At 60.9% G+C, this 25,137-nt stretch overlaps 1 protein-coding gene across 13 annotated transcripts in view; it reads left to right on the top strand.

Annotated features, from left to right (window-relative positions):
* PTPRF (protein tyrosine phosphatase receptor type F) overlaps positions 1-25,137 on the top strand; it is a 75,923-nt gene that overhangs the window by 14,049 nt on the left and 36,737 nt on the right. For 12 of the 13 annotated variants that reach the window (XM_056815287.1, XM_056815288.1, XM_056815292.1 and 9 more), the window contains exons 3-7: positions 1,171-1,272; positions 1,931-2,076; positions 2,235-2,376; positions 10,893-11,081; positions 20,779-20,889. In XM_056815287.1, coding sequence (XP_056671265.1) covers positions 1,188-1,272; positions 1,931-2,076; positions 2,235-2,376; positions 10,893-11,081; positions 20,779-20,889 — 673 coding nt within the window. In that variant the 5' untranslated portion in view covers positions 1,171-1,187. Of the gene's footprint in view, positions 1-1,170; positions 1,273-1,930; positions 2,077-2,234; positions 2,377-3,714; positions 3,737-10,892; positions 11,082-20,778; positions 20,890-25,137 lie in introns of those variants that run through there. The other variant, XM_056815294.1, reaches the window with a different exon arrangement.

Genomic DNA, 25,137 nt, shown 5'->3' with positions numbered 1-25,137 from the left:
GCGGCTGCCTTGGCTGAGCAGCCGCCCCAGAGCCTGCCCTCAGGGGGCTGTCCTTTGGGGGGTGGCCCTAGGCACCCCCAGCTCCCATCGGGGCCCCACAGAGGAAGGGCAGCCCCAGAGTCTGCTGTCCTTTGGGGGGATGGCCTTGGGTACCCCCAGCTCCCAGCGGGGCCCCACAGAGGAAGAGCAGCCCCAGAGTCTGCTGTCCTTTGGGGGGTGGCCCTAGGCACCCCGAGCTCCCATTGGGGTCCCACAGAGGAAGGGCAGCCCCAGAGCCTGCTGTCCTTTGGGGGGGTGGCCTTGGGCACCCCCAGCTCCCAGCGGGGCCCCACAGAGGAAGAGCAGCCCCAGAGTCTGCTGTCCTTTGGGGGGATGGCCTTGGGCACCCCCAGCTCCCAGCGGGGCCCCACAGAGGAAGGGCAGCCCCAGAGCCTGCTGTCCTTTGGGGAGCGGCCCTAGGCAGCTCCAGAGCCTGCCCTCAGGGGCTCTCCTAGTGTGGCCAGCAGCCCTGGGTCCTTGGGGGGGGGGCTGGTGGTGGGTGATCAGGCTGGCAGTGCCCCTCCTGGGCCTGGCCTGGGCTGAGTTGGATGCAGGGGGTCCCTGCCTGCAGGGGGTGGCCCCCTCAGCCCGTCTTACAGATGGGGATGCTGAGGCTCTGGATAAGGCGTTGGGGTGAGCCAGAAGCAGCCTGTCTCGGGCAGACGCCTCAGCCTAGCAGACGTGGCCTCGGGTGGTTTCACTGGGGGTGGAGGGTGCCGTCATGGGAATTGGGTGGGACGAGGGTGTCTACGCTGGGGCTCTGCCACCGGCATGTTGGGAACAAGTCCTGGGGAGCCTGGGCTGGCCTCCCCCTGGCCCCGAGCCCGGAGCGGCGGGGAGCACACCCCGTGCTGGGGTCCGGCCCTGCCATCCTGGGTGCTTGGGGCCTCCGGACGCTCCCTCCCTTTGATGGTGGACTTGTCAAGGGCCGTCTGGCCTCTCCTGGCATACTTCCACTTACGGGGCGCTCACTCCCTGGAGCATCACTGCTGCCAGATGTGTCCCCAGAAGAACCCCCACTTGGAACACTTGCAATGCCGGACGTCCCCCCCATGGCCGAGCCGGCAGGCCTCTTTGTGTGGCCTCCTGGCTGGCTGCTCCTTCCCCCCTCATGGCCTCTCTCTGCCCTAGGTCTGCTGCCCCCGACCATGGAGGTGGCCCCCCGGTGGGGGATGCCCCTGCTGCTGCCCGCTCTCGTGCTCCTCGGATGGGTCACAGGCACCCAGGCAGACAGTAAGTGTCGTCTTCGCCTCAGAGGCCCCCAGCGGGCGCTTTTCCCCTGGGCTTGTGGGGACCCTGCCCAAGCCTGGGATCCCAGAGAGGGGTGGGGGAAACCGAGGGGGGGCGGGGAGCCCTCTGTCTGCCCCTCCCCTGCGTCTGGCCCGAGGGGGCGGGGCCACAGCCGGTCCAACGGGTTTGCGGGCTTTGTCCTGGGGGTGGGGCTTCTCCAGCCAACCCTCTGGCCGCCTGCCCTGCCCTGCCCCCTCCTGAAGGGTGCCCAGGTGCCTGCTGGGGCCCAGGCCAACAGCCAGGAGGAAGGCCCTGGGCCAGCACCTGCCTCCCCTCTCCTGTGCCCCGACTTGTTGGGGGGCTCCTTCCCTGACCCAACAAAGCAGACCCTCTTTTCTCCCCAACGGAAGGACTGCCTTCAGGGAGCGCCTCCCAGAGTGGGCCTAGAGGCCACCTGGCCTCCTAACCGGAGCGACCGTCTCCTGCCTCTGGGTCTTTGCCAGTCCTTGAGGCTTGGGATGCCATCCTTTCCCCCAGGCTTCGCTGCCCTGCGCTCCCCTTCCCTCCCCTTGGTCCCTTGGCTCCCCCAGGGCAGGGCTGTGTGTGCCAGGAGGCTCTTCGGGGGTCCTCGCGGTGACCCCCGCCCACCCCTCCGTCCCAGGTAAACCCACCTTTGTGAAGGCTCCAGAGGACCAGACGGGCCTGTCCGGCGGCGTGGCCTCCTTCGTGTGCCAGGCCACGGGGGAGCCCAAGCCCCGAATCACCTGGATGAAGAAGGGCAAGAAGGTCAGCTCCCAGCGATTCGAGGTGAGGCCACGCACCACCGCCATGAGGGCAGGGGAGCCGGGGCAGGCCCGGTCCAGGGTCTGAGGATTCCAGGGAGCAGAGGCGGGGGAGGCTCTCTTGGGGGACTCCCCTGGTGGGGGCCGGGGGAGCCCCTTCCCACACTCGTGCCCCTCCGCCAGGTGATCGAGTTTGACGACGGGGCTGGCTCTGTGCTTCGGATCCAGCCGCTGCGGGTGCACCGTGACGAGGCCATCTACGAGTGTACGGCCACGAACAGCCTGGGCGAGATCAACGTCAGTGCCAAGCTCACGGTGCTGGACGGTACGGGCCGGGCCGGGACCCCAGAGGGCGCCTCGCGGTCCTGGTGATGGCCGGCGAGGCCAGACCTCTCCTTCTGGGCCGAGAGTGACGGGCGGTGAGGCCGGACGTCTGGGAGACGTCCGGCGAGGTCAGAGGCCCCTTTGCCATCCCCCTGTGAGATGGGGGCCGCCGCATATGCCCTCCTTGTTCCTGCGGGTGGTCAGCGAGGTTGGGGCTCCTCAAGTCAGGGGGCTGGAGATCTCCTTGTGGCCATGGTCAGCGACGCCAGATGTTCCCTCGGGAGCTCTGCGAGGGTGGGGGAGGACGGTGTAGACGGCGGAAGCACTTTGGAAGGGAGTGTGTTCTTGGTCATTCGCCCAGACTTTGGGGGGTGGGGGTCCAGCGGGGACGGTGCTGGTGTGGGGGAGGGGCTCCTCAAGCTACAGGAGTCCGCTGGGAGGTAGCGAGGTACAGGAGGCTGGTGTAGATGTTGTCTGAAGGGGCAGGAAAGCCACCTCCTGCCTCCGAGCCTCGCCAACTGGGGGCCCTTCTCAGAGGGTTGGGGCAAGACTGGAGGGCCTTCCAGGCTTCCCTTCTGAGCTCCCTGCAGGCTCAGGAGCACCCACGACTGCCCTGCCCGGGCTGGAGGCTTCCCTGGGACAGCCTTGGCCTCTGCCACGTGGACATGAGGACAGGTGCAGGGGCTCCATCTTGGGGGGAGGCAGGTTTCCTGGAGGAGGTGGCACTGGCCGGGCTCAAAAAGACGCCGCATGGGCATGGAGCAGGGGAGTTTGAAAAGGTGAGGCCACAGGCAGAAGAGGCCAGCCTCGGAGAGGAGGTAGTAGAGCCTGGGCAGGTTTCTGAGTGGAGGCCCCGTGTGGCCCCGAAGAACAGCCATGGGCCCAGGGGTGGGGAGCCTGGGCGAGGTGGGCAAAGAGAGGTCAAGCAGGGAGAGCCAAGTTCAAGTCCAGCCTCAGCCCCTTCCCAGCTGTGCAGTGCCTCCTTGGGGTGATCCTGGCATCCACCTCTGCGAGATATTAGGAGGGTCCAGTGAAAGGGCTAGTGAAGTGCTGTGGGCAGTGTGGGCTCTCTGTCTGTCCATCTGTCCCCCCCTGGGGAGCAGGCCCTGCCCTGGCCTTGGAGCCAACGGGGAGGCCCCCTCCCCCTCCCTGACCGGCCCCCTCCCCCTCCCTGACAGGCCTCGCCTGCCTCCAGGATTGCTATGGAAACCAGGCCAGGGCAGGAGTGGGCGGAGCACCAGCGGCTGAGCCCGCCCCCAAGGGCCCCTGGTGTTGGAGGCACCTGGGACTGGACCACCGAGTACAAGCTATTTGCTTTTTTGTCCCCAAAAAGAGGCTTTCCTATACTGCAGGTTCCTGAGGTCAGACTGGGCAGGGGTGTGGGGTGTGGTGGGGCCTTTAGGGAGGGAGGGAGGGAGCACAAGAGAGGAGGTGGCTGTGTGCCAGGACCAGGAGGAGGGAAGAAAGGCCTGGATGGCTTTAAAGGCCGAGCAGCTTATCCTTGGGGCCCAAATAGTGCCCACCTCCTCTTGGCAGATGAAGAAACTGAGGCTGCAAGAGGCAAAGGGTACACCTAGCTAGTGGTGTCTGGTGGGATTCGCACTCTGGGCCCAGCCTGGGAAGGGGGCATCACATGCAGAGAGAGTGGAGACAGCCCGCCTGGTGGTCCCGGTCCAGTTGCCTCCTGAGCCGCCTCCCCTTCCCCCGCTGCCCTGGCGGCCAGGCACTGGCTCTGGTGTGCTTTGGGGTCAGTCGGGCTCTATGGGGGGACCTCTGATGTCCCTGCAGGGCAGGCAGGCCAACTGCCTGGGTCACCTGTGCCCTCCCTCCATCTGTCCACCCATCCCTCCGTCCGTCCATCCGTCCACCCATCCCTCCGTCCGTCCATCCCTGGGTTCAGTTGGTCCTGTCCCTGCACGTCGCATCAGGCCTGGGATGGTCTTTGGAAGTGTCTGCCCTGACGTGGCCCTGAGCAAGCGCCCCTCTGAGAGTCAGAGAGGGAGAGAAGGAGCGAGGCCCGGACAGGCCCACCAGCTGGGCATCAGGGAGGGGTGGCAGGGAGCATTTGGGCGCCCTGGTGGGGGGAGCCTGGGAAGAGGGGACCCCGAGGCTGCAGACTCGGAAAGCCGACTCCTGCCCATCCCGGGCGGGGTTGCCCTGGGAAGGCACGGTTTGGGCCCCCAAAAGGGAGCCAGTGGGGGGCAGAAGGGCCGGGGCTGCCCGAAGGTCGCCGGCATTGGCCCTCTATGCTGCTGCGCACACCATGGCACCTCCTCCTCCGATGGGGCGTGGCAAACTCCCGGAAGGGAGCTGCATCTCTCCACTGGGTCTCCTGGACATAGTCAGGATTCACTACAGATCTGGGGCCAGAGTGAGGGGCCCAAATGGAGGAGGTGAAATTTGAGGCCTGTGGGGGCCACATGCTGCCCCCCTGAGAAGATGGGGGCCCGGGTGGATGGCCGATGGGCCAGGAAAGGCTTCGGGCTTTGAGAGGCCGGAGGCTGAGCCTCCGAGAGGCCCTGGAGCTCCCCATGGCAGCTGCCTAGCCTTGTGGCCACCAAGGTCTGGCTCAGGGGAGCAGCCCAGAGCCTTGACTTCTCCATCTGTAGAAAAGGGGTGAATGTTGGCCTTGGTGGGAGGCAAGCGTGAGTGGACCGGGACCCCCCACCCAAGGGAGAGGCCTTGAATGCCAGGTGGGCGAGGGGAGCTGCGTGAAGCCCCCTCCCCTCGTCATCCATCTTCAGGCTGAGCCCAACAGCTCTCGATTAGAAAACAAAACAGCCTTTTAAGATGCCAGGTTTGACGAGTGGAAGATGGGCCGCTGCCGCCTGGGTGGTGGAGGGGAGGGGGGGGCTCCAGCCCGTGCCGTCTGCGTGTGTGGGTGCGGGTGTGCACACGGCTCAGGCGGCTGGTAAACACATGGGTGAGGAGGTCACCCCGACAGACGCGGCGGAGGCCCCCACTCTGTCTCCATCTGTTTGTTTGTGTGAGCTCGGCCTCCCCCAACCCCCCTCCTGGTGCTGAACGGCCCCTCCCCCCAGAGCCCCGAGGAGGAGGACCAAGCGGGGGCTCTGGGATTCCAGGAGAGGGCAGGGCCTGGGCACAAGGCCAAAAACCACTCCCCAGTGCCAGGCACAGGTGGACTCGAGGAAGGGAAAGGGGCACCCCGTGAAGCCAGCTGGAGGAGGCAGAGGGTCCCAGGACAAGGTTCATGGGAGCCCTCCTCAGGGTCAGGGCTCTGGGGTCCCTGCACCCCCTGGCAGCTACAGATATGGGGTATCCCTGCCAATCATCTTAGATCAGCTCAGTGCAGGCTGGGGGATGGGCAAGATGTGTGTCCCCCCCCCCCAATAAAATGGGTGAGAAGCAAACCCTGGCAGGAAATCAGGGGGGCTTCCTGGTAGGAACAGTCTGGTGTCTGGCCCCAGCCTAGGCCATGGGGGGGGGGGGGCGCCTTGCTTGCTTTCTCCCCTTCAGGCGCCTTCGCTTTTCTTCTCTCATTCCCTCTCCCACCGTCTCCATGGTAACCAGATGGGCTTGAGCTGGGCAGTGGGAAAGCCTGGAGGAGAATGGGAAGATGGCCCCGGCGGACACCTGGGTGGTCTAGACAAGCCTCATCTGGGCTGGGTGCCCGTGGCCAGGCCTGGGGCCCTCTGCTGGCCCCGAGCTCGTCCTCACACCTGATGGGACCAAGGCCCCGGCTCCTGGCTCGGATTCCAGCTCTGCGTGACCTCGGGCACCTTCCTTCCTTTCCTGCGTGCCCAGTCTGGCGGCTGTGGTCGTCCCATCTCTCAGATGAGGAAGCTGAGGCAAACAGGTTAAATGGCTTGTTCCAAGTCAGAGAAGTTGGGCGGCGGGCCTAGCGGTCAGGCCGCCCCTCCCCGATCCGGTGCCTCCCTCAGCCCCTGGCCACTCCCAGCCCGGTGTGTGCTTGGGACCACTCCCTTTCTCGATCTGTGCCTCAGTATCCCCCTCTGAAATTCAGGGGTGAGGCTGGAAGGGTGAGTGGGCACTGCTGTGCCAGGCCCGCGGGCCCGGTGCCACCTTTACTGCTCATTCTGAATTTTGCATGAACGGGCCCATGTGACTGAAGGACGGGCAGCGGCCTGGCTGGCCTGGGATTTCTGTTTACGAGGCTCAGTGTCTTAATGAGATTGAGAGCGGCAGCTAATTGCCAGAGGATTGAATTACGAGAGCAGATGGTTGGGTTGGGCCGCTTCCTCCTCCTCTGCCATGTGCTAGGGATACCCCAGAGGGAGACCTCCTGCACCCCAGAGCTCCGCGCCCTCCCCAGCGGCTGGAATGGGCACGGGCACATCCTTCGGGGAGCCCTGGCCTCCTTCCTGGCAGCTGGGGGTGCCCTGAGGGGGGCAGCCGTGCTGGGAAGGACCGGCGAGGACGGTGGAGGCCGTGGAAGATTGGGGCAGTACTGTGGGGTGGAGACACGAGGCTCCCGAGGGTGGAGGCCAGCAAAAGGGCCTCCTCGTGTGAGGAGTGGGCTCCGAGTAGGGGCTGGCCGTGGGCCATTCTGGCTCTGCTGTGGGTTACGTGGGTGATAGCGCTGAATTTGGGGCCAGAGTCTGGCCTCAGAGTCCCTCCACCCCTGGGTTACTGGCTAACGGGCACGGACCAGTGTGTGCAGAGTGCCTGACTGACGCTCTCTAGATGCACAGCAGCCCTGGAAGGGGGGAGCTGTCACAGTCCCCATTTGACAGGTGGGGACCCTGAGGCAGAGGGGCTGAGGAACGTGCCTGGGTTCACATAGTATTTGAGGCTGGATTAGAACTCAGGCCTTTCTGGTGCCTAGACCAGTGCTCTAGCCACTATTCCAGACGACTGCCTCAGTCTGTTGTCCTCCCTGCCTCAGTTTATCCCATTTCTTGTCTTCCCTCTTTCTTCTCTCCATCTCTCTTTCCCTTTCTTCTTTCTGCCTCTCCCTTTTCCTCCCTGCTCCCCCCTCATGGTCTCCCTTTCTCTCCCCTGGGGTAACTGGGGCTCACGTGGTCCAGGAGGGTCCAGAAGATGAGTGTCCTTTGGCCTCGCCCCCTTGGGTCTCTCTCCTGCTTTCTGGGATGTGCTTGGGGCCCCATATGTGGCCATATAGTGCCCCTGAGGGAGGCCGGACCCGTGAGGCGGGCCCTTGATGCCTAGATTGCAGAGGGGCCCTGAAGAGACCCGGCTGGGCTGCCCACTGCTCAGATGGCCCTGGACGAGTCGCTAAGCCTCTGAGGTCCCTTCCAGGTTTAGAGCTATGGGCCCCCGTTTCCTCTGCTGTAAAATGGGGTTCGGCAGGCCTTTGGGAATGTCCTTGGTTTCTCCCTCCTCCTGTCTCCTATCCCGCCTGTGCCCCCGGCCCTCCCCTCCCGGAGGTGCCCAGGCATGGAGCTGCACATGGTTGGGCCTGGCAGAGCCAGCTTTTGGGCTTCCCTGTGCCCGGCCCTCCTACAGGGACAGATTGGGGCTTCCTGAACCTGGCAGCTCCCTGGGCATCTCCTGAAGGAGGAGGAGAGGACCCGCCGCTGTCTGTGTGATTCCCGTCGCCATGGCGCCCGCACTCAGCAGCTTAATTAGGCTGGTCTCGGTGCCTGCTTTGCTAGGGAGAGCGAGGAGTGGGCAGCGGGTGGGCAGGCGAGCTCTCTGCGCCCGGGCTCGCAGCCTCTTCCGGAGGCTCCCCTCCCCCAGCAGCTCCTGCCAGCCTCCCTCATCAGACAGGAGGAAACTGAGGCCTGTCATCCCTCCAGGGCCCAACTCTCCTGTCCACTCAGCCCAGAGCCCGAGACAGGGAGATGGCTGGGGGAGGGGCTTGGGCCACCACTCCAGAGAGCCCAGTGGGTGTGGGAGAGCCTCCGTGGCCCTGCCTCGGACCAGCTCGAGGACACCCCGCTGGACTGGGCCACCATGACACAGCTGCCTGGGAGTGCAGGCAGACGAGGGAGAATCCCAGAAAGCTAACGGCCATCAGGGGTTCTGGGCGATGCTTCTCTGTCCTTGAACTGGGGCCTCCTGGCAAAAGATCAGGACAGATGCGGCCCCCCATCGGGCCTGGCTCTCTTGACCTCATGGCCCAGTGTTTGGGGCCGGCTCGACCTCCAGGGGCCAGGCTCAGCCTGCTCTACTTCAAGCTGAGTGTGGGCCGCCCTGGCCCGGGGGAGATGCTGCCTGGACCGTGGAGCCACAGAGAACCAGATCTTGGAGAGGGACCCGAGAGGTTATTAAGCCCCTGAGGACCCAGCCAGAGAAACTGAGGCCTTGGGACAGGCCCAGGGGCCTGCCCGGGGTCACGGGTAGCCCCACTGGGAGGCCAATGGGTGGGCGGTGCCTCCAGGGACCTGGGGAGAAGGTGTGCAGGGTTGGCTGTCCTGACACGGAGGCTCTAAGAGGAGGGAGCGGGTGCCCCGGTCCCGAGGCCAGCCTCTGTCCACTTAGGAGCCGACAGCGCCCTCGCAGCCCCGACTGGACACAGCAGCACCGCGCCTCCCTCTCCCCGGCCTTGGGAAGACTCGGGCCTCGTGGCCTCTGTCGGGCCTCTGAGGGAGCCGGGGGTGGGGATGCCGTGACTCAGCTAGGCCAGGCAGCGCTGGCAGCTCTGGAAGGAGCTTGGCAGGGCAATCTTTGGGAGGGGCCAGAACGGCGCCAGCTTTGTGGGGAGCAGCGCATGGGCTATGTGCAAGATTCTGAGGCCCCCAGAATCCCAGAGTGTCTGAGGTGGGACCCTCCCACCCCCCAAACCAGCCGAACTGGCTCCAAAACATGCCCAGCTTTCCCTACAGAACTCTGGCAGGGGGCATCCTGGCTCTGGCTGAAGGAGGAGGAGATGGCCAGAGAGAAGGGTGCCCCCAGCCCGTGAGCCCCTCCTTTTGTCCCCTTTCATGCTGCAGCCAAAGAGGGGCTTGGGGGTGGCCACAGCAGGCTTGTAGCCTAGATGATGGGGGCTGCACCCAGCGGTGAAAGAGCGAGGGTGAGGCCAGCTAGGGAGCAGCGAGGAACCCCGTGCTGGGTAGATCGAGAGGCCGGGGTGCTGGGGAAGGGGCTCCGTCCCTGCCCGGGGGGTCCCTCCCCCTCTTAGATGGAGATTGGAGATGAGGAGAGCTTACAGAAGTTCCTGCATCTTTGGCTTCTTCCTGGACACAGGCTGAGTGCTAGGTCTGCAGGCCAGGAGCCTGCCCCCTCCTGGTGCCAAGGCCTTTGGCATTGTCCCTGCCCAGGGGAGCAGCAGCCCTCCCCGAGGGCTTCCCAGAAGAGGCAGGCCTTGTCCTGGGCGCTGGGGTGGGGGTGGGGGGTTAGGGAGGAACCGGCAGGGATCCCCCAACCCTGGCAGGGCTTTTGAGGGCGGGGTGGAGGGGTGTGGGGTGTTCAGCCATATCGCCGCCAGCAAAGTCTCAACCCAGCGGCTGGGGGTTCTTAGCTGCTGTCGGTCTAACTTTTTCATCAGTGCCGGCGTTCAGCCTCCATCGGCGGTATCGACCCGTTGAATTTGTGCTCTCGGCTCCAATAAGTGCTGATGCCATCAGTCTGGAAGGCTTCCGCTCGGATGCATGGCTCCAGGGGAGCTTTCCCTGCGGGGGTGGGGGGCTAGCCCTTGCCAGGAGAGGGGGGGTCTCAGGGACTCCCAGGAATCCTCTGGGCAACCAGGAGGCATAGCATGGGCTCTGCTCAAGCCGGGCCAGCCTGCCTGCTGAGTGCCCCCTGTGGGCAGGGAGGAGGGAATGCAGTTTGGAGAAATGGGTGCCCCTGTGTGCTGGGAGAAGGTGGCGAGCTGTGGGGGCCTGATAGGGGAAGCAGGTGCCTTGGCAGGGAGGGCAGGGCTTCCTGGAGGAGGTGCTGTTGGAAGTGGACTTCAAGGCGTAGCTGGGAATTCGGTGGGTCACAGGATGGGGCCCATCCTGAGCTGGGCACAGAGTCATGCGGGTTGCTTGACCGTTTAGACGGGGCAGGAGGTGCCTCCGTCTCCTCGTCTGTCAGAGAAGGCTAAGCTGGGGGGGTGCTTTTTTGTGCCCGTCATTGGCCAGGGGGTGGGGGGGTAGAAGACAGAAAAGAAACGGCAGATAGAGCAGAGAGAGCCATTACGCTGGAGCCAACCGGAGTGCTCTGGGAGTCAAGCCAAGGCATCTCTCTATTCAGTGGGCAATCCTGCCAAGCCAGCTCAGGCCCCCAAGACTCCGGGATGGGGGAAGGCTGCTGTCCCACGGACACCCAGCATGGGTTTTTCCAGCCCTGAAGACTCGGTGATATTTCTGCCCCCGGGCCCTCCCCACCTGGCATTCTAGACTCTGAGGGAGCCGAAGTGGGCTTTGGACAGAATGGCAGGAGGGAAAGGCCGCATTCATGGTCAGCTTATGTTCTCTGCGCTTGCTTTCAAAGAAGTGTCCTCTGGCCCAGTTCCCAACCCCCCTCCCCCAGCACCTCTGGCCTGAGCCCTTGAGGGCGGGGAGCGGGCCTCCCCGAGCTCAGACAAGCGCGGGGATCCCGATGGCGGCGGGGCAGGTGCTCACAGGTGTCTGTGCTTTGACCCCACAGAGGATCAGCTGCCCCATGGCTTCCCCACCATCGACATGGGGCCTCAGCTGAAGGTGGTGGAGAAGGCCAGGACGGCCACCATGCTGTGTGCGGCAGGGGGCAACCCCGACCCTGAGATCTCCTGGTTCAAGGACTTCCTGCCCGTGGACCCAGCTTCCAGCAATGGCCGCATTAAGCAGCTCCGCTCAGGTATGTGAATCCCGGGGCTGTTATCCTGCCCAGAGCTGCCCCTGGCGGCCTCTGCCACGAGCCTCCCATAAGTCGTGTGTGTGTCCCTGGGCAGGGCGCTGCCGCCAGCCTCCTCCCTGCTAGGATGGCCAGTGGTGGCTGGGCACTGGGCCGGAGGGGAGGTTGGGCCATCCTTCCATGCGTGGAATGGAAGGAAGCTCAGGCCGCAGGCAGCTCCAAGCCCCAAAGTCACAGGCGTCCCCTCTCTGCCGGGTCCCGCGGCTGCACCAGGACCGTGCCTGGAGGAATGGCTGGTGATCCAGTGTGGGGGAGCCTAAGCAGCCTCCGGGCTGAGGGAATGTCAGCCCTCTGTGGCAGCCTTTTCTCCTTCCCTGAGCCTCTGGGCTGGGATGGCGTCTGCTCCCATGTAATACTGCCGTCTCGGCAGAGGAAGCGAAGAAGGGGTCGGCCTGCCACGTCCATGGGCCGGGTAGGGCCAGAGGAAGTCCGGATGGTGTCGCAGCCTCCACTCTCCACCCAGACGGTCAAGCCAGGCGCATGTTAGAGCCTCCCCTTGCACTGTGAGGAGGGAGGCCGGCGGAAGCGTGGGACCCCTCTGAGGTGGTGTGGCCAGGCCAGAAGCCCATGGAAGCCCTCCTGATTGCCTGGAAGGGCCCAGGCCCCGGTGCGTACGTGTGTGTGTGCCGGACACCTTCAGAGTAGGCTCTGCTCGGGGCCATGAGTGCCCCTATGGACAGTGGCCTCCAGCCTCCTCAGAGCAGGCCTCCCGTCCCTGAGGATGTGCTCAGCATCCTGGGAGAGGTCAGGGAGTAGCCGCTCTCGCCCAGCCTTCCAGCAGCTCCATATGGACAGACACTGACCAGGACCAAGCCTCTACTGGCACCTCGGATGGGGAGGAGAGCTCACTTGGTCCTCCCACCCTGGGGAAGGGGTCGGGGGTTGGGGGAAACATGCTTTCCCTCCCTCCCTGGCAGGCTGGGGAGGTCGGCCGTGCCCTGAGACGGCTCTGGGCCACCAGGAAGGAGTCCGCTCATTTAATTTAATTAAAACTCAACAAGATGGAGGCAGCTGTAATGCAGTTAATGAAGGCACCTGTAATAAGGCCCATGGATGGGGGGGTGCTGCGCATCCTTGGAGTGCAGACACCGCCTGGCCAGGCCTCGCTGAATTCTGGAGGCACCCCCTTCTGCGTGTGGGAGTATTAGCAGCCGAACTCTGGGCTCCCCTCCTGGTCTCCCCTGGCCGACTGGGCCCCTGCGGGACCCCAGGACTCTCCCCCGACCCGTCCTAGGAGGTCAACACTGCAGCCTCCCAAGGACTTGTAGCCTCCCAGTGGTGGAGAGCTCACTGACTCACAACCCGCTGCCCTGCCTAAGTCAGCCCCCGGCCCCTCTGAGGCTCATCCGTCGCCCACAGGCCGGGCCTCCGTCCCGAGCCTTCTCTCCCAGGCCTTTTCCCTCTGCCCTGTCCGCATGTGTTCTAAAACGTGCTGCTCCGGGCTACCCCGTCTCCCCCGTGGGGTCTGGCTTGGGCTGCAGCCAGCGAGGCTGGGCCTTTCTTGACCTTTGCCCCGAGCCCCAGCTGTGTCCTAGATCTCAGCTGTCCTCCCTCCAGCTCCAGTTGCCTGGCCCGGGAAGAGCCGAGGAGGGCTGGAGGCTGCAGGGACTCTTAAGGGACTCCTTCCACTCTGCCCCCTCTCAGTGCCCAGGGCAGGTTTCCAGGCCTAAAATGTGTGCGGCCGTCCCATTGGAGAGGAGGGCTTCCCTCCGGGCCCCCATGATCATTAGGCCATAGGAGGCGAAGCCGAGGGGGCTCTGGCCCTCCACAGAAACCAACACCCGGAAGAGGGCATGACACCCAAGATTGGCAGGGCGGGGAGTCCAGTGGACTTGCCAGGATTTGAATTCAGGCCTCCTAACTGCAAATGCAGGACCCTCTTCACACCATTCTGCCTCTGCCTTCTGGCCAGAATTTCAAGAATTCCAATTCCAAGAATTTCAGAGCTGAAAGAGTCCTCCAAGATGTCTATAGTCATTAGGAGTCGGCCCCTGGGCAAAGCGCCCATCCAGCCTGTGCTTGTGGACCTTCAAGGAAGGGGAGCTCACCACTTCCCATGGCAGCCCAGGCCACCACAGGACGCCTCTGACCATGGGGAAACCCTGATATTTGGACACCTTCAACGAAGGGAGCTCACCATCTCCCAGGGCGGCCCAGGCCCCCGTGGAACAAATCTTGTTGGGGAGTCCTGCCGTCCTGCCTCGTTTGGCCTCTGATCTCCCCGTCCCTTCCCTGTCATTCATGCCTCTCCTTTGGAGACTGTGTCTGTCTTTTCCCGAAGCCAGGCGGGGGGGCGCCATTGCCAGCCCCACCTCTCAGTTCAGTGGGATCTCGACTGCGGGCTCGGTGGCAGTTGCTTCCTCTGCTGATGCCGGTCCCATGCTCCCTGGGCTGGAGGGCAAGGCCAGGCCAGTTACTTGGCTGTCAGGAGTAGGGAGGATGGCCGGAGGGGAGGGCAAGGCCAGGCCAGCAGGGGCCTTGTTTAGAGCCTCCCTTGGGAGCCACCTTTCAGGGCTGCAGGTGTGCCCAGCCCTTCTTCCCAGGTCATGGCTGACAGAGGGGGTCGTCACCCTGGGAGCCCAGCCCCCACCCAAGGACAGTGGGTCTGGGATGGGGAGTCTCGCCGTGGCCTAGCAGCAGCTGGAACCTAGTCCTTTGGTTCCCCTTTCCCTCCTCACTCCACTCCCATCGCTCGTTAAAAATGGGAAACCCTTGGTCAATCTTTAAAGGATCTTAAACCAGTGCTTCATGGCTGTTCACCAGTCTCCAGAGGTGTCTCCCCCCACCCCCCGCAGGGAGCAGAGAACCAGCAAATGGGGGCAGGCAGCAATGGGGGGCATCCCAGCAGAGCAGCTACACATTCTCTCTCCCCCCTCTCTCTCCTCCTCACTCTCACTTTCTCCTTTGACTCTCCTCTCTCATCTGTCTCTCCTCTCTCTCTCTTTCTCTGTTTCTCTCTCCCTCTCTCTCTCCCTTCTCTCTGTCTCTCTCTCAATCTCTCCCTCTCTCTCTGTCTCTGTCTCCCCCTTCTTTCCCTCTCTCTCCCCCTTCTCTCTGTCTCTCTGTCTCTGTCTCTCTCTCAATCTCTCCCTCTCTCTCTGTCTCTGTCTCCCCCTTCTTTCCCTCTCTCTCCCCCTTCTCTCTGTCTCTCTGTCTCTGTCTCTCTCTCTCTCAATCTCTCCCTCTCTCTCTCTGTCTCTGTCTCTCCCTTCTTTCCCTCTCTTTCCCCCTTCTCTCTGTCTCTCTCAATCTCTCTGTCTCTCTCTCTCTCTGTCTCTCTCTCTCTCTCTGTCTCTCTCTCTCTCAATCTCTCCCTCTCTCTCTCTCTCTCTGTCTCCCCCTTCTTTCCCTCTCTTTCCCCCTTCTCTCTTTCTCTCTCTCAATCTCTCTGTCTCTCTCTCTCTCTGTCTCTCTCTCTCTCTCTGTCTCTCTCTCTCTCTCCCCCTCTCTCTGTCTCTCCCTCTCTCTCTCTCTCTCTTCTCTCTCTTCCTTTCCCTCTCTCCTCTCTTTTCTTTCTCCCCACCTTCCACTCTTCCTCCATATCTCTTTCCCCTCCCTCCCCCTCCCATGAGCATGGCTGTGGTGTAGGAAGCTGAGGCTGTCAGCAAGGGTGAAAAGTAAATGGTGAAAGGCCAAGTAGCTCTGGGGAGGAGGAGGAGGAGGAGGAGGAGAGGGAGGAAGGCTGGAGAGGGCAGTGCCAGGCTGAGGCCTTGCAGAACTTCCTGTCCATTGTCCCCCACATGTTTTTTGTTTCTTTTGTCAGGCTGTCCCTCCACACAGGTACCCTTTTCCCCAGTGCAGGGGGAAGCTTGACCCCTCAGCTGAGGGGAAACCCCTGAAATGTGGGTGTCCTTCCCACCACCTGCACCCTTGCCCTTCTCGCTGTGATGCTGGCCTGGCGCAGGCCACCAGTCTTATTTCAGCCTCCTCTTCCTTTAGTCCAATTGCCTTTCTGAGTGGCCGGGGCTCGCTCCTGCCTCAGGGACCCTGATTCCTCTCTGTACTAATGCTTCTCTCTGATCTTATTTGCATCCACATAACCTGGCCAGGGGGCTCACCGATCAGAGGTAAGAGTGCGGACCATGGCCCCCCACGCCACGCCACGCCACGCCGCCTCGCCTGTGTGTCACTCCATTTACTGTCCACTTCATCCCCGGCGCCTGCTGCAGCCCCGGGTCTACACTCACTCACCCATTTGTGTTAACTTCTTCCTTCCTCTTAACTCCCGTGGACTCGCCCACTGCAAGTACGAACACCCGAGGGGTCAGGGGGTTAGACCAGGACAGGAGCTGGGCTGGCAGTTCATTGAGCTGAGCCCAGAGCCAGGCCTGGAGAGGGGACCTTCCCAAGCTCCTGCCTCCAGCCTTGGTAGCCGGCCCATCCTGCAGCCCTGGGGAGAGGCAGCCCACACAGTTTGCCTGCCCCAATATACAGAAAAGGGTAAAGGGCCTGCCTGAGATCCCGTGGGTCAAAGAACCATTAGCAGAGCCCAGATGGCGGGGCCTAAGGACCAGCGGTCTGTCCCCAGGCCTGGCCAGAGCGAGGTCCAGTGGGCTCAGGCCAGCCTTTCCCCAGGACTCCCTGCTCCCTCCCAGATGGCCTCTCCCTCAGCCCCCAAGGCCTTTCTCGTCCCCCATCCTGACACTGGGCTGAACAGAGCCTCTGTGACGCCTCTTCCCATCCCTGGCCTCCCGTGTCTCAGCACGCTAAACATAGGTCAGGCTTTGTCTGCCAAGAGACGAGGATTCCGGGGTCTGGCCTCTTGGGGGCTGGGGCCCTGGTCCCCGGGCATTGTGGTCCAAGCCCCAGGTGGAGTGTCCACATTTGTCATCCCAGCTCAACTGTCCCCATCCCACTCCCACCTGGAACACCGCATCTCTGTCCCACAGCTCATTGTCCATGTCATGGGGAGGGCGGGACGGGTCGGTGTGTCTGTGCCAGCCGCTGTGGAACTTCCTCAGCCCCTTTGCCCCTGCCTGTGCTCGTCTGAGCCCAGGCCTCCCCCCAAGTTCCTGCTGGTACGGTAAGTCAGCTGTGGATCTCCAGAAGAGAAAGCTGCCAGCCCAGGGGCCTGGGGCTGAATTATGGTATTGTTGGGGGAGGAAGAAGTTGTGCCAGAGCTGGGGTCTGCTGGAAAGGGAGAGACAGAGCCCTGCCCCCCCCCCCCAGCTTCTCTGAGGCCACCTGCCCCTTCCTGCCATCTTTCACCCGGCCTGTAGGTCTCAGAGAGGTCCCTGAGCTCTTCCACAGAGGAGGAAGACCTTTTCCAGCTCTGAGTCTTAAGAGTGGGGCTCGCAGGGTCCGTGCTGACAGCCCGATTCTTCTTGTCTGCCCCTTGCCCTCCACCGGCTTCTCTGCGCCCCTTTTAGCCATGTTAGACCTCGTCCCTCCCGGGGCCAGCTCGGGACCTTTGAACCATCATCCATCAACCTCTCCCACAGAACCTGCTTGCACTTCTCTTGCCTGGGTCTTTGAACTTTCCCTGTTGTCCCAGGCCCAGCAGTGGGCAGACAGGCCTGGCTAACATTGGGTGAGGGTGAGGATCCCGACGGATCTCGTCAGACCATTGGTCAGTGGAAAGTCTCGCACTTAGGCTTAAAATTGTTAGTGGAGGGGAGTGAGCTTAAGGCAGTGTGTCAGAAAGACACCTATATGGGCTGGGGATGGGGGACGGAGGGAAGAAAAAAGCGGCTATTAAGCCCCGCAGTGTGCCAGGCACTGCTAAATGCTTCACAAATGTTCTCTCATTTGTTCCTCACCAAAGCCCTGCAAGGCGGGAACTATCAGTATTCCATTTTACGGTTGAGGAACGTGAGTCCAAGTCAGTGAAATGACCTAGCCAGAGTCTCCTAGCCAGGACGTGTCAGACTGGATTGAATTTGGGTCTTCCTGGCTCCACGCTCAGTGCCCTGTGCCATGTGGCATTCCTAACTGACTGCTCTGTCTGGGGTCCCTCAAGTCTAGCTTCATCCTCTGCTCTCTGCCATTGTTGATGCTGATAATCCCACTTCCTTCCTTCTCAGCTGTCAGCCTTCCCAGTGTCCAGGCTCCTCAGCCAGGCATTCCATGTGCCCTGAACCCCAGTTGGTTCTCCTTGGCTCATTTCTGCCCCTCTGTAGACCCTCCCTCTGCCTCATCATTCCCTTTGAGGTTTTGTTTCCTGGCTCTTCTTCCTCCCTCTCTCCCCTCTTATACCCAGTCTGTTACTCACCCTCCAGTTTCTCTTGCATACGCCTCCTTTTCCCTCCCACTGTCTTCCTGGCCCTGATACCCACCTACTTGGACAATTGCAGTGGCTCCCCTTTGGAATGTGCACCCTATTCCCTTCGAGCCATCCTTCCTGTATGGCACCGTCATTCTGGCAAAGTCATTCTTGTGCTCTTGAGTCTTCTGTTGCACCCTATTCGCCATAGTCAGGTCCCTGGTCTTCTCCTTTTGTCAGGCTGCTCCTTGTGCCAAAGGTGTCCTCCATCCTGGCTGACTTCCTGCCCTTCTTTCAGAGCCAGGAAGCCTTCCTTGATCCCAAGTCAATGCACACGGCTTGTGGAATCTTAAGTATTCTCGTAATGGGAAGGTCAGGCCGACACACCATCACTAGCCGTGGCCCACCTGGTGCCAAGCACCCCATTGGCAGCAGGAGGGGTATTCCTTTGACTGCCCAGAAGGAACATTTTCCTGGAAACTTGGAGGGCCAGTGTGGGGAATGTATCCTTGAAAACTGGATTCAGAGGTTTCCCAGCCGTTTTCTATGGAAGTCAAGCTCCTCATCCTTGCTGCCGTCCCAGAGAGGACTTTCTCTCCTTCCTGCTCCCTCCACTCCCTGGATGTTTCTTGTCACTCGTGAGTGCTTTGAGGACAATGGCAACTTTGCCCAGCCAGGAAAAGAAAGGGTACCTTTTAGTCCAAACCAACCAACACCTTTAGAGTAGTGCCGTGGTGCAAAGGCCAGGGCCAGGGAGATGGTCTAGAGATGCCAGAGGCGAAGTCAAGGGGGATCCATCTTTTAGGATTCTACGGTGAGCTGTGTCCCCCCACCTTCCTCCCAGCTGCCTCTTTGAGATGGAGATAGCCTGGGTAGTGGGATGGGGGCTGGATTGAAGTAAGAATCCTCATGACAGTGTCCTGAAACTAGGACAGGCAGCTCACCACTTCCAGTGGCAATCTGTCCCACCCAGGGAGGGAGTTTTGACTTCTGCTCTGCTGCCTCTCCTTGCACCTGGATCTACTTCTGTATTAGTGGTTTCTGGCTTTCAGGCACTGGCCTAGGGACTGAAGATAAAGGCAGAAACGCCATCCCTGCCCTCAGGGAGCTGCCAGGCTATTGGGGGAAACAGTATACCAATAGCACATCTTGTATTTTAGTGGAGGCCTGCTTTGGTGGGGTGGGAGTTGAGGTCAGGATGCTCATAAGGGATATCTGCTTCTGCTGCCCAGGCTGCTCTGGCCCAGGCACACTGCCCCCTTTTAATGAAAGTCTTTAGTAGGTGAATGAGGATGCCATCCCGGAATCCCTGGCTCCTCTCCATCTGCCTTGTTTCTTTCCCCTCATAGCCCCAGAAATAGTAACGGCAGTGGAGAAGTGGTTGGGGCAGGATGGGGAGGGAGCAAACCCTCTTCCTGCAGTAAAAGAAACAACAGGTTGGGCCCTGTGAAGGCACATCCAGCACCTGGACAGAGGCAGACATGGGCATGAGGACCCCAGCTGCCTCTGCCTTCCTGGCACCTACGAATTCATGTGAGGAAAGATGGTTGTGTAGGAAGGAACCAAGGCAGCATCCCAAGGCCACATGACCTGGTCCAGGAGAAAGGAGAACCTAGATCAGAGCAGGGCTGAGGTTTCTGGATAGCTGGCACCGACAAAGGTGCAACCAGGATTCCAGATCCAGAGGGCTCTAAAGGAAAGGCAATGGGAGAAGGATCCCATTGGGAGGTGAAATGCAAAATGGTCCCCAATCAGAGGGTCATAGGAGAAAAGCCTCGGCCTAGAGCCAGCAGGAATCCCTGTGGCCCCAGGCATCTGTGCACCAAGTCCCCCTGGGCATCCATCAGACCTGGAGGAAGCCAGTGATGGGAGCCTGGATTGGTACAGGCAGAAGGAGGCAGACAGAACTAGGGCAGGAGGTCTGGGCTTTGTCCCAGGCTATCACGGTGTCAGGGTGCTGATGATTTAAAAAGCCTCTGCAGGATGTAAACTGCTGAGTGCAGAACTGAATAGGTAGCACCAGGAATCAGATGAAGTAGGAAGGTACCAGATGGGCACTTCTTCCCCATCCTGCACCTGTCCCCTGGCAAGCACAGAGGGGGTCAAGGTACAGATAGGCAGATCAAGGCTTGACATTGGCCAGAACATCCTTCCTGTCCTGGTGTGGACTGGACTTTCCTGGGAGGGGAGAAGCCCCCCATTGCTTTAGGCCTTCTGGAAGAGGCTAAGCCAGCCCTCATCAGGCCTCCTTGTTTAGGTAAGGATGCTCAGACAGCCCTGCTCTCTTTCCTCTTCCTCCTTATCTCCCCGATTCCTTCTCCCTCTCATCCTCCATCCTACTTCTCTCTTCAGGCCAGCTGGCTTGCTTTGGTCCTGCCCATGGCTTCCTGACACTTTGAGCTGTCCCAAGGCAGCTGGCCAGGCCCTCCTGCCCCTCTGGGGAGCTCCTCTTTACCTCTGGGGGCTGGAAACAGTGCCCATATGGGTTTGAGGGGAAGGAGCAGCCAAGCCCTGGGCTGTGGAGGCAGCAGGACCTGCCTTTTCTTCCTGGGCATCAATGGGCTTTCTGGTTGTAGCCTCCTCCCCCCCAGCTTCAGTCTCAGCCAGACCATCATGTCATCTTTATTGCATGAGAGCAGTGATGGAGTCCATTTCTCCCCCTCCCCAGCCCTGCCCTGCCATTCCCAAGAGACCCAGACTCAGGCTAGAGCCTCCATTTGGCCTCCTGAATTATGTAGGGGGTCGTGGTCGAAGCCCATTAGTCTCTGCTGAGGTCGAAGAGGCGGGGGGCTGGGGAAGCAGAGGCCTGGGAGAAGAACAGCCTGGTGTTCCCAGGCCCCCTGCTCCCACCCTCTCTCCCCATCCCCCTCTGCTCCTTGGCCTAGCCAGCTGCTGTGCTTTCCCTGAGGGGCAGGGGGTACAGCGGGAGCCCCAGCTCCTCTGGTGGTCCGTGGCCCAGCCAGTTGCCCTTCTTTCCTTTGGGGTTCCAGGTACAGTATTGACTCCAACAGCCCCTGCACTTTTCCCAGGGCTGCCCTGAAAGTCAGCATTAGCACCCAAAGCCTTGCCCCCGCTCTACTGATGCAGGATTTGAGGCTCAGGGAGGGGAAAGAACTGCCCGGGTCCCACAACTAGTTAGAGATAGGACTTGAACCCTACTGGCTCCAGAGCAGTCACCCCTTGGTAGGGCCTGGCCCTGCCCTCTCTGGGGAGCCGGGTGCCAGGGTGTGCCTGGCAGTCTCAGTTTGCCTCCTCTCCAGGTCGGGCAGCAGGTGGGAGTGTGGGGCTGAGGCTCCAGGCCCACAGGCCACCAAGGCCTACATTTCATGGGTGGCGCACAGGGACCTGGGGATGGGCCGTATCTGGGTCTCTCCCGTGATGTTCCCAGCCCTGCCCTGGGTGACTTTCATGCCCTGGTTCTCTCTTCTCTGCAAACAGGAGCGCTGCAGATAGAGAACAGCGAGGAGTCAGACCAGGGCAAGTACGAGTGTGTGGCGACCAACTCGGCGGGCACTCGCTATTCAGCCCCTGCGAATCTCTACGTGCGAGGTAAGGAGCCCAGGCAGGCCCTGGGGGGAGGACTGCTGGCCCTCTGTCATCCCCCTTCTCTGACGCAGCTGTGCTCCCTGGCCCGGAGCCCTCAGGGCCAGCCCACAGCCTGGGCTGGGAAAGTGGTGTCGTGGCCAGACTCGGCTCCTGATCTGTTGCTGGGTTCTGTTGGGGTTCCCAGGAGCCTTCCTCAGAGCCCCCAGTGGGGGAAGCTATTGCTCCTCCCTTCATTTTCCCAGTGTGGCTTGTTTATTATGCCCCTCGGGACACAGGGTATATGGGGCCTCCCCTGCTCAAAGATGGGTCATTTTGGGAGCTGCCTTCTAATGCAGACTGTGGCAAGGACCTTCCCCTTCTGTGATTTCCTGCATGGCCTATGGTAGCGCCCAAGCCCAGGCTGCCAGTCCTTGAGTCTCCTTACCTAGCCTTCTTGTAGCCACTCTTGGGCCTCCCATCAACCATGTGCCCATCAGTCCCCACCCACAGAGTGGTCTCTGACCTGGGAACCTGCTCTTCTCCCCAGGGTCAAGCCAAGTCAACAAACATTTATTAAGCAGGACCCCAGAACTATGTTCAGAAACTGAAAAACATGAAATGCCTATTATGGATAAGTGGCAACTCTGCCCAGGCCCCCAGAATCTAGGCCACTGGTGTAGATGCCCCCACATCTCTCTGCCCAGGCCCCCAGAATCTAGGCCACTGGTATAGATGCCCCCACATCTCTCTGCCCAGGCCCCCAGAGTCTAGGCCACTGGTGTAGATGCCCCCACATCTCTCTGCCCAGGCCCCCAGAGTCTAGGCCACTGGTGTAGATGCCCCCACATCTCTGCCCAGGCCCCCAGAATCTAGGCCACTGGTGTAGATGCCCCCACATCTCTGCCCAGGCCCCCAGAGTCTAGGCCACTGGTGTAGATGCCCCCACATCTCTCTGCCCAGGCCCCCAGAATCTAGGCCACCGGTGTAGATGCCCCCACATCTCTCTGTCCAGGCCCCCAGAATCTAGGCCACTGGTGTAGATGCCCCCACATCTCTCTGCCCAGGCCCCCAGAATCTAGGCCACTGGTGTAGATGCCCCCACATCTCTGCCCAGGCCCCCAGAATCTAGGCCACTGGTGTAGATGCCCCCACATCTCTCTGCCCAGGCCTGCACCCCTGCTGTCTGCTTGGTTTCTCAGCTGTAACCTGCCCTGGACAGCTCTCCATCTTCCCTCAGGCCTCAGTGATTGTCCCTCATCCTTAGTCCCCCAGAATCATCCTGAACTCCTGACCACCTCACTATGGCCCCCCAATGTCCTACCTGTTGCCAAGGCTTCATTTCACATCTGTGGCATCTCTAGCATTCACCCCCTTCTCTCCTCTGACACTGCTCCCACCCTGGTGCAGGCCCTCGGCTTTCCTGCCTGGATTATTACGCTAGCCTCAGGTTTCCCCGTTCTAGTCCATGATTTTCCTAGAGCTCGGGCCTGGCTTTGTCACTTCCTCTACCCAGTCAACTCCAGTAGCTCCCTGTCGCTTCCAGGAACAAATCCGAAATGCTCCACTTGGCGTTCACAGCCCTGAGAGCCTCTGTGCCTAGTTCCTCCTAAAGCCCATATTCCTGGGTTCCTGGTTGCACATCTCTGCTGTGACCTTTCTCACAGACCTCTTTGAGCAGTCAGGCTCCCTGCCCAAGTCCCATGATGAATGTGCAGGTGAGGAGCATCCCCCCCTTGCCACGTGGCTGAGTGGGGAGCTCACTACCCCCTGAAGCGGCCAGTTCTACCCTCTGGGCCAAACAGAACCCAGCTAGTCCTACCATAGGAGCCTTCTCCCTTCAGATACTCCAAGTCTTTCCATCCTTCACCTGCTTCTGCCAGGATGAGGACCTGGGGCTCTTCTCCAGCCTACCCACCCTCCTCTGGACACTCTCCCAAAGATCCATGGCCTTTCTGGACCTTGGATTAGACTCAGGTGAACTTTCCCGGCCACTGTCCACTGAAACCACCTGATCATTTTCAGACACCCTGGACCAGTGGAGCCAAACCTCCTCCATTCTGTTCTTGGGAAGAGGTTTTTATATTCATCCATGGTGAATTTGAGCTTCTTGGAGTCAGCCCCTCTCCGGAGCATGCCAAGAGCCTTTCAGATGCCAGCCTGGTCATCTCGTGTGTTTGCCGTGCTTCCCCACTTTGTGCCCTCTTGGAAGCCTTCCTTGCCCCTGTGCCCCAGTGTTGGAAGGTTCTTTCCCACCTTCGTTCTTTCCTCTTAGTCCTGACCTCCTCCCTGGCTTTATTCTCCTCTTTTACCTCAGGCCGCACGCAAGAGATGTGAGGTCAGCGGTTGGGGAGGGGGGAGGCGAATCTGGCTGAGCTGAGCCCTCAAAACCTGGCCTTCTCGAATCCTGTTCCTGGAAGGGGAGGCTGCTTGAGGGCATGGAGAGGTGGGGGGGAGTCACCCCCTTCCTCCCGGCCCCTGCCTGCTTTCTTTGTAGGTGTAGGGCTGGCCCTCAACCCTGCTCATCACTCTCAGGCTGGATTGTGATCGAGGTGGGTCTCGGGATTCCCCCAGGTCTGCTCATTAGGGTTCCTGGGGGGCACCTGTGACCTACGGACAGATGTGTGACTTGTATCTAGCCTCCCCTCCCTGGGAGCCTCTTCCTGCCCCAGACCCTTCCTTTCTCTTGCCATCTGTCTATCTCTAAGCCTCTCCCCTTTTTATTCTGGGGCTTTGCCTTGCTCTGCCTTCACATTTCCTTTTTTTCAGAAAAGGAAATGATAGAGCAGAGCCTGCAGACCTGGCTCATGACCTTAGCTTCCAGTTATGACAATTCTCGACATATTATTCGAGGGATGATTGCAAGACGCGCAGAAAGGGAAGCAATGATCCCATGCTGGCGCCACCTGGCACCATTAGGCCTGGCTCCCACCCATTGAACTGCTAGCATTCTTTGGACAGGTATAAGGCCGGTGCGTGGGGCCAGGAGCGCCTTGCTTTACCTAGATTGTAGCAGTCATTCACCAAACTGCTGATACTCTTGTGGTAAAGAAGGTCGAGGGGTCCAGGCTAGAGGGCAGGCCAGATAAACGCATTCAGAACTGGTCAAGAGGCTGGACCCAGAGTAACTGTGGCTATGGTCATCTGGGTCTCTTGGGAAGCGAGTGGACTGTCCTAGGGATGCCATAGATCGGGCGATGCTGGTCAGACTTTATCTTATTAGGGACGTAGATTGAGTCACAGATGGTGGGCTCATCACACATAGATGAGGCCTGGAGTACCGGGATAACTCCAAGAAGGTCAGGTAGACTCATTCTTACATTTGGGCTCAAAAGTTTGATTTCACAACAACAGGGAGTGACGTAGGGAAGCCTCATTCAATAGCTGCTGTTTTTCGTTGTTGTTGTCGTTGTTGTTTTAAGGACTCTGGGTATTTGAGCGGAAGAACAGCTCTGGGCCACTGGGGCTGCCAGGAGAGAGGGACCCGGGCCTTGGGCTACCTTGAGAGGGGCAGCACTCCAGAAACAAGAAGTTGAGGGTCCCACTGCCCCCTGCCCCCCTCAGGAGCTTTGTGCTCAGGTCTGAAGAGTGTCCAGAAGAGGGAAGCCAGGATAGGGACCAGCCTGGGCATCTGGCTTAAGGAAGGCCCTGGGTGTGGAGGACAGAGAGGCAGGTTGGAGCTGAAAAGCCATCCCTCACAGGCACAGGCTGCCTTGGGATGGATGAGCCCCCTGTCCAGGAGGTCTCCAAGGAGACCCTGAACACCTCCTGGTCCAGGGCATCATAGCGGGGACTCTTTATCAGGTCTGAGCTGAACTGGATCATGCCAAGCCTCTCCATCCCAGAAATTCTTCCTTTGCCTCAGTCTCCCTCCATCTCTTCCCCCCCCCCCCTTCTCTCCCTGTCTCCTTCTGGGTGACGTTGACTCTCTGCTGCTTCCAGCCCTTCTGAGCAAGAGATTCCTGCCATCCAGAACTAGTTTGGGCTGAGAAGCACCCCGCCAGCCTGTTTAGAGCCCATGTGCTGCCCTCCCTCCCATGCCAGGGGAGCCAGGCCTCAGCCCTGCTAGCCCCTGTCCGCACTGACTTGTCCCTCCTTGGTGCCGGCCCTATCGGTCATCAGACATTTAGGAGGTGCTCCCTGTGGGCCAGGCAGTGACAGAAGTGACCCGGTCCCTGGCCACAGGGAGGACAGCGTGCTTGTGTTGCCACCCAGAGACAAGGCTTGGGGAAGGGAAGGGGCTGGGCCTCCCAAATGCCGGACAGCCCCTGAAGA

The sequence above is a fragment of the Monodelphis domestica genome, chromosome 2 (assembly GCF_027887165.1).
Source record: "Monodelphis domestica isolate mMonDom1 chromosome 2, mMonDom1.pri, whole genome shotgun sequence".
Lineage (NCBI taxonomy): Eukaryota > Metazoa > Chordata > Mammalia > Didelphimorphia > Didelphidae > Monodelphis > Monodelphis domestica.
This window is presented reverse-complemented; position numbering and strand designations above follow the sequence as displayed.